At 40.9% G+C, this 8496-nt stretch overlaps 1 protein-coding gene across 1 annotated transcript; it reads right to left on the minus strand.

Moving 5' to 3' along the window:
* Positions 1-1248: 1248 nt before the first annotated feature.
* RPL22L1 (ribosomal protein L22 like 1) lies at positions 1249-4372 on the minus strand. Its single transcript, XM_084875648.1, has 4 exons — positions 4287-4372; positions 2608-2697; positions 2319-2440; positions 1249-1510 (listed from the first exon to the last, which is right to left on the minus strand). Exons 1-4 carry the CDS (start codon positions 4293-4295, stop codon positions 1366-1368), a joined length of 366 nt encoding a protein of 121 aa, XP_084731774.1. The 5' UTR covers positions 4296-4372; the 3' UTR covers positions 1249-1365.
* Between the last annotated feature and the right edge of the window lie 4124 nt (positions 4373-8496).

The raw sequence follows: 8496 nt of genomic DNA on the forward strand, positions 1-8496 counted from the left end.
CTAGCACATGAATTCAGTGACATGAAAATGAGGAAAACTGTTAACAGCTCAAAATCCTGAAGCAGAATAATAAATATAATTGCATAGAAGCATAAGAATTCTGCTATAGCCAAAACTGGTTTGGCTCAGTGGGTAGAGCGTCAGCCTGTGGACTGAAAGGTCCCGGGTTTGATTCTGGTCAAGGGCATGTACCTTGGTTGTGGGCACATCCCCGGTGGGGGGGTGTGCAGGAGGCAGCTGATTGATGATTCTCTCAATGTTTCTAACTCTCTTCCTCTCTATAAAGTCAATAAAAAAAATATATTTAAAAAAAAAAATTCGCAAGGGTCCTCAAACTTTTTAAAGTGGGGGCCAGATCACGGTCCCTCAGAGAGCTGGAGGGCCGGACTATATGAACTACTAATTCCTACTGTAACACCTCGGCTGCGCTCACTGCCCAAAAAACCTGGCGGGCCGGATCAGACTCCTCTGCGGGCCGCATGTGGCCCACGGGCCGTAGTTTTGAAGACCCCTGTGCTATAGCAACCAATCCAAACCAAAATCACCATAGACTTGAGGGAAATACAAATGACCAGCTGAAAGAAAATCTGCAACTTAATCATAAACAAGTGTTTTAACAGCCTGAATACAGCTTTAAAAAAAGACCCATAAAAATATCCTATAGATATAAGCTGCCCACAGAAAAAGAAATACAGATGGCTAAACCATCTATGTACCTGAGGTATTGACACTACCACTTTCAGGTTACACTCAACCTCACAAGAGAAATGCAAAAACTATCCTGAAAGTCCTGCCTTGCCTATCAGACCAAAAAAGTCAAACTGGATAATATAACTTGTTGGTGAGTCTGTGATTAGGTTCCCATGAAGGTAAATGGCAGTATTTACTTAAATTACACATTCCTTTGCTTTGATAGGAGTCTCAATTTTTAAATGGCAAATATAATTAAAGTATCTGTATAAGGCTTTTAATTAAGCACTGTTTATAGAGACAGCAATTTGGAAGCTCAAATGACCATCAGTAGAGAACTGGTTGGATCAAGGATGCCACTCAGGAATGAAAAACATAAAAAGTGGATACTTAAGGAAAAAAGGATATAAATGGATTTATACCCTGGCTGGTGGACATTTGTAAAATCAGTTAAGTTTCAGAAACCCTGGAAAAAATTCCACTAGCTATAAGCTAATTTAAATACTGCTTACAGAAACTTGTGATGTGAACAGCACACACTTAAATAAAAGACAAAAGTTCAACAGAATGTTAAATTTTTTATTCACTGATAAAGTAAAAATTCATTTCTAGATGTTTCTCTTGGTAAACTTCATGTTTTATTAGTAAGCAAAGGCCTATATAAGGTGCCTTCACCTAGTCCTCCGATTCAGACCCATCTTCATCCTGACTAATCTGGAAGTAGCGAAGTTCATATGTCTCCTTATCAGATGCAACCACACGAAGCCAATCACGAAGACTATTCTTCTTGAGGTATTTCTTGGTAAGGTATTTCAAATATCTTTAAAACAAAAATATTTATTTTATTAAATACCTACTATGTAAAGGCTTATTACATAAAAGAAGTGCACTGTTACCTTCACCTTGTAGGCTCTCAATTCCCCCCAAGATACTTCGCTTGTATTAACCATTGTGCAAGATTGCTAGGGATACAAATAAGGGAGCCTCTCAACCCCAATTACAATCAGTTTTTACTCTACAAAACCCTTATTCTCCCAACTCCTTAAAACGAGTATTTTTATGTTATAAGCCAATATGCAAGAGCAGCTTTCTCTTCGATCTCACTGTCACAATCAGATTATTTCTACATTAAATTTACAATTCCATTCTTCCAATGTACCATGTACTAAAATATCAACGATCCCTTCTTCACCATCTCTAACCTGAATCCTATGTTGCATCAATTAGAGGTAACCTCTCAACAGGTTCCACTTACAAGTCAAGATTAGCCACAGCCTTGAAACTAACACCTGGCTGTTATTAAAAGCTTTCAGCCTGGCTGAATCTCATCACCAGCCTTTCTGCCCTTTGCCAGAAATACCCAATTCCACTGGCAACACTGTGTTCACTCTCAGGTTTTCTACTAATTCTTGTGTCCTCCCTCCCTATCTCTTGCCTAAGTAACTGTCACTATCACTAAGTATATTTTCCATTCATATAGGCCTTATTAAAGTTCCAAAGCACTTTTGATATGTCTCCAACAACGTATCTATTCTTACATATGAAGAGCATACTAGGATTACGTATTCCATAAAACATTCCACAATTATCCTAATTTCACTAAAATAGTATGGAAAATAAATACTAACCTTTTAGAGAATTGTTTCTCAGAAACAACTGTGATTTTATTCTTGAAGCGTTCAATGTGAACAACATTCCCAAGATTTCCAGTTTTCCCATTGACTTTAACCTTCTCCCGTAGAAACTGTTCCTATTTTAAAACAGAAAAAGTGCAAAACTAGGGAAGAAAACCCTAGATATTCACTAGGGAAGGTACCCTAGGAATAGAGCTTAGGTTAAAATCAAATATTCTATACTCAGTAATTATTAAGAACTTTAGATTGATAAAAAAAACAAACTGAGTCGAGTGATACTTACAAAATTTGCAGAGTCAAAAATGCCATCTTCCACTGGATGAGTAAGGTCCAAACCAAACTTCCAGGTTGTCCTCTTAGGCTTCTTGGCTTTCTGTCACAGAATATTAATATAATCATGACTCTCGGAAACAACTTAGTCACTTTATTTACAAACTTTAAAAATCTATCGGTGCAATGATGTACGCGATGCCAAAAGATGACATGAAATTGTGCAAAATCCTAAAACAAACAGCCGATCATCAATCGGGTTATTCCTTTTTCACCAGGATGCCGGAAGGAGGGTGAGTACACCCCTTAACTTGACTTACACCAAGTTTTGGTGAAATCTGTCATACATCATACAAGTTGTCTCCCAAATGCAAAACTCGAAAGAATACGGTAAGCTACTTACTACTCGTTCCCTTCATTAGAAGATTTCAAGGAGTCCTACTTTTACAACTGGAAAGGATTAAGAGGATCCATGCACTTCCTACTACAAGTCCTACAAGTGAGAGCTAGAAAACACCCATCCTGCTGTTTGAACCTCTAACCTTGTTCAAATTATCGAGGAAAGTCTTACAGCCCTTACTATTTCCCAGACCACGGATGTCCTACTTCAAATTACCAGGTACCCCTCTCTCCAGGACTGGCGCCGCTCCACCACGGCCATCCCCACTGCGGATGGGGACCAGCGCTCCGCCAGGTCGGAGATCGCACCCTTCACGCCCACATAATTCACTCCTATCGCTGGTACGAGGGGGCCTTTAGTCTGGCCGGTATTTTTTTTTTTTTTATCTTTGAAAACACGTATAACTTAGCTTTTTCAGACCCAACACTTTCAGGCCAATGGCCACGTAACAGGGTTACACAAATGAAATGGTGCTATAGCTATTAACTATTCAGACAAAATCAGCATTTGCCAGAGGATGACACTTCCACATCGCATCTACCCAAATGGGTATCAAGTTTGCTTCCTTACGTAGTCCAGGAACTTGTGCCGAAAAACTTGCGTGTAACTTAGGAGTCCGGCGGAGATGAACCAGGGTTATGGCCCGCTCAGACAGCACCAGTTTTGTCTGTAACCCAGCAGTATCGCCCTCATATGCTTTTTTTTTTTTTTTTTTGTAAATTTCCGACACACACCTAGCTTCCCAAGTGCTCTTAGGACCGACTTTAACATCTTCCCGATTCCCTTATTATATAAGGTCAATGTTTGAAAGCGCATTCCTTTTACTTTTACCCAATAGTCGTGGTTTGTGCCTTTAAAACAATTCCTTCATGAGAACAAGCTTCCTCCGCAGCTCGGCTCTGACGTTCTCTTTTGTAAGGGGGGCTAAGGCCGTCAGACCCTCCCGGCACCCCATTCCCTCCCCCGTGCCAGCTGACAGGGTGGCGGGGAGAAAAGCAGCGGCCCACGTGCCGCCGGTGCCCCCGGCCCGCTCCCTGGGCGCCTCCTTCCCTGCGCTCGCCCGGCCCCCCCAGCCAAGGCCGGGCCCGGCGCAAACTCCAGGCCACGTGCCGGTCCCCTCGGAAGGGCTTAGAGCCTTTACATTTAGGTCGTTTCCCTGACGCAGTCTACTCTTCCACTTCCTTTTATCTCCAAGGAGACAACCCGAACTCTCCAGACGCCTAAGTGGTCTACTTGGGGGGGGGGGGGGGGGGGAGAGAAGACGACCGCGCAGCGACTGCGCGCACACTCACCGGCGCCATCTTGCTAGCAGGCCGCGCGATCAGAAAGAAAGCCGGGCGCTTCGGCACGTATTTATAGCGTAGCGTGCTGCGTCATGCGCCGCCGCGACGTAACCTCCGCGCCGGCCGGAAGGGAACTCGAGAAAGAACGCGGAGGCCGGTAACCCAGGAAACCGGTAACCCAGGAAACGGAGGGCGCGTCAGGGAGCGGAGGCAGTCAGGTCTCCTGGGAGCGCCCCCCAGCGGCGGTGTATGGAAGGATTCACCGTGTTCGGTAAGAAGCTGGCTCTGCACCAAGTTACGCACACATACTACCGGAGGTACAGAGGACTCATCTTTCACTAATCCTCTGCATCTTCTTTCCATTCAGAGCAAGGCATTGTCTCAAGAACCTTTGAGATCTCCTGTCTTCTGTATTTATTATCCTCCAGCAAAAATTTATTTCTATATCTATGTTTTGTTTTCTAAATGATGGTTGAGAGAAATCAGTATTTCGGAACACAAAATAAACTATGTTTTCCAATCGAAAAAAAGAAATCTTTAAGTGAAAATCACTTGTTTGCACATTGGGTATGATATATATATTATAAAATTTAAAGAAGATACAGTATCATTTTCAATAACTTAATTATATAAAAAGCTATCTTGTGTGTTGGAGTGATGGTCAATCTGTATATTACTCTTTTATTAGATAGGATAGAGGCCTGGTGCATGGGTGGCGGCAGGCTGGTTTGCCCTGAAGAATGTCCTGGGTCAGGGTGAGGGTTCCCTTGGGGTGTGTGGGGCGGCCTGAGGGAGGGGCCTGTGGTGGTTTGTAGGCCGGCCATGCCCCCTGGCGACCCAAGCAAAGGTCCTGGTACCTGGGGTTTATTTATTTTCTACAATTGAAACTTTGAAGCCTAGAGCAGAGCCAAGCCTTCTGCTGGCTCCGTGGTGGCAGCCATTTCTGTTGGATTTATGTATCTTCTATTATTGAAACTTTGTAGCCTTAACCAGAGGCCTAGGCCGGCAAGAGCAGGTGGAAAGTTTGGCTTCCTCCATCACTGGGAAAACCCAAGCCTCCCTCTTGCTCTCTGTAGCTGTAGCCATCTTGGTTGGGTTTATTTACATATTCACTGCTGATTGGCTTGTAGGCATATCAGTGACGGTTAATTTGCATATTACTCTTCTTTTAACTTGCATATTACTCTTCTATTAGATAGGAGATGTGTGTGTGTGTGTGTGTATTCCTTAGCAGATGATATGTTTTCCTTGAATTTAGAGAGGAAGAAAGAGAAACATTGATTGGTTGCCTCTCTTACTTGTCCCGACCAGGGATCAAACCGGGAACCTAGGTATGTACCCTGACTGGGAAATAATCCTACATCCTTCTGGAATATGGGACAATGCTCCAATCAACTGAGCCAGTTGGCCAGGGCTTCATTATTATATTTTTATCTTTCTGTTGCTACTGCAAGGTTTTCCTTCCATTATAGTTTCTAATTGGTAATTATTTTTGTATAAAAGCTGTTTACTTTTGCATGTTAATCTTGTATCCTGCTACATTGATGAATACTTTTGAGTTAGCTTTATCATTGACTAGAGGCCTGATGCATGAAATTCAAGGCAAGGGGCTCGATCCTCGCAGCCCCGGCTTCGTCAGGAAGGTTGTCTGGACAGTCGTTTGCTATCCAGTCTAATTAGCATATTATGCTTTTATTATTATAGCTTACCTGGGACTTTTCCAGGTACTATCAGATCACCTGAAAATAACAGTTCTATTTTTTTCTTTTACAATGCCAATGTGTCTGTTTTCTATTGTCCAATAGCATAGGTTAATACTTCTAGAACAAATAATAGTGGACAAGATAGTGGACATTCTTGCCCAAGTTCTTTATCTTAGTGAGTTAATGTTTTTAGTGTTTTTCCACTAAGTGAAAGGCTAGCTTTTGGAATATTGTACATATATACATTCAAGTTGAGAATACTATTGAGAGATTTCTTAAGATATTAATCTATTTTCCATGAAAGTGTATTAAATAGACTTCCTAATATCGATCTATTCTTCATCTCTATAGAAGCTGCATGTAGGCATGTGCATTATTTCTTCATGTGCTATTTGAGTCTAATTACTAATAGTGTATTAGAATATTTGCATGTACATTTATTTTCCTTGTTTTTTAAAAAAGTTTAGGGTAGAAAAGTTATACAACATAAAAATACTTTCTCATTTTTATGCTCTAAACTAGGGGTGTCGAACTCAATCAGAGAAGGGGCCAAAATCTAAAATCCAGCCTAAATCGCGGGCCAAATGGTTTACTGAACAGTCATAAACTGACAATGTCATAAACTGACAGCGGAGTGCAGTGATGACAGCGCAGTGCGGGCCACATTGCAAGGCCTGGCGGGCTGGATTTGGCCCACGGGCCTTGTGTTTGACACATGTGCTCTAAACCATCCTACGTAACTTTGGGAGACGATCTGGTCTCAAAGGTGTGGTAAAATTCTCATGAAAATATCTGGGCCTGGTTTTGTTTTGGTTTGGACTTTTTTGTGGGATAGTTGTAGATAACTTTATTCATATTGTTTTGTGTAAGCTTTATATATTTCCACAGAGGTTGATTCTAATAATCCTATTTTACTAAGAAATTATATCACCTAGATTTTCAGGCTTGCACAGAATTTTACATTTTTTCCTCTGCATTACTAGTCATTCTTGTTATTTTTTCATATGTGTTTTCTTCTTTTACTTACTTTAAATAAATTAGCTAGTGGTTTGTTAATTTTAAAAAGAACCGTATTATTTTTAATTTGCTATTTTTCTATTTACCTCACTTTATGCTTTTTATCTTTGTATCTTCCTTTGTACTCTTTTTTTGGTTTATTTTGCTACTATTTTTCTAGTTGTCTGGTCTAGTAATTTAATTCACTTATGTTCTTTCATTTTTATTGATATAGATGTAAAACTTATGAATTTCCTTCTCTATTGCTTAACATAGATTTTTATATACTTTCATTCTTTTTCTTGAATTCTTTCATTTCTGACTGTAGGTTCTTTTCATTCTAGAATTATGTAATAGATTTTTACATTTTCAGGTAGAAAAGTCTTTTAATTTTCAATTTCACTTAGGATTAGTATGTGTTAATATTTCTACTTTATAAAAACTGTTTTTTTGTGTGTGCCCTAAGTATCTTTTTCTGATATTTCCATTTGCCATTAATATATATATTCTAAAATATTTACCTCAATGATTCCACAGCAATTAAAATGATTAGTGATAATTTAAGTGAAACTCACGCACATAATTGTGAACAAAAAAAGGGCAGAGACACTATCAATGTTAGGTAGATGGACTTCCATTTTCCCAATTAGAATCTGTGTGGGGTACCTGATGGCAACTGAGGTTGTCAAGCCTTTTTGGCCCTCTAAACACTGGGGCACAATCATTATGCTAGGAAGTGCCCACTTGGTGGCCAAATATTATTTGACTGGATTTAGAAATAACTCTCAAATTGGACAATCTGTAATAATAAAAGTATAATATGCTAATTAGACCACGCATCTTCCCTCTGGATAAAGGAGCAGTGGGTGGGGGCCAAGGCAGAGGTGGCAGAGCCCCCTTGCCCCCCCCCCCTGCCATAGTGGGTGGGGGAAGGGACCAAGGCCTTTGCACTAATTTCGTGCATCAGGCCTCTAATGGATCTATAATAACTTTATGGGTGGGTTCTTCTGAAGCAATATACACCCAGTAGTTGTAAACGATACTGCTGAATGTATTGTGGGAACAGATATTTTAAGATAGCAGTGGCCACACGTGTTAGGCAGGCAGTATGGTTATAAATGTGGCAATTCCACAGGACACCCTCTATTTGGATAGGTTGGGGCTGGGGAAGAATACTAAGACAGGCTGCTATATAACACACAATTAGCCCCCTTTTGCTCCTCCCACCCCCCACGCCCACCCCCATCCCTACCTCTGGGAAACTGAGTTACTGGTATTTGCAAGTGGAAAAAAAAGTAGGGTTGGAGGGTTGAAGACTCTTGTGCTCCTTTTTCTGCCTTATGCTTGCTGGACCTGAAAAGTTGTCACGGTTATAAGGTGACAACTGCCACAGTAGTCTCGTCATGGCTCACATGTCAGGGAGTGAGAGATATGGTCTAGAATGAAGAAACCTTTTCTACATGGTACCAATCTAGGGATGACTCTGCCTAGATGGTGATTAGACGTGGTGAGGATTGGAA

Source organism: Pipistrellus hanaki, assembly GCF_964339955.1.
Source record: "Pipistrellus hanaki genome assembly, chromosome: 2".
Taxonomy (NCBI): Eukaryota; Metazoa; Chordata; class Mammalia; order Chiroptera; family Vespertilionidae; genus Pipistrellus; species Pipistrellus hanaki.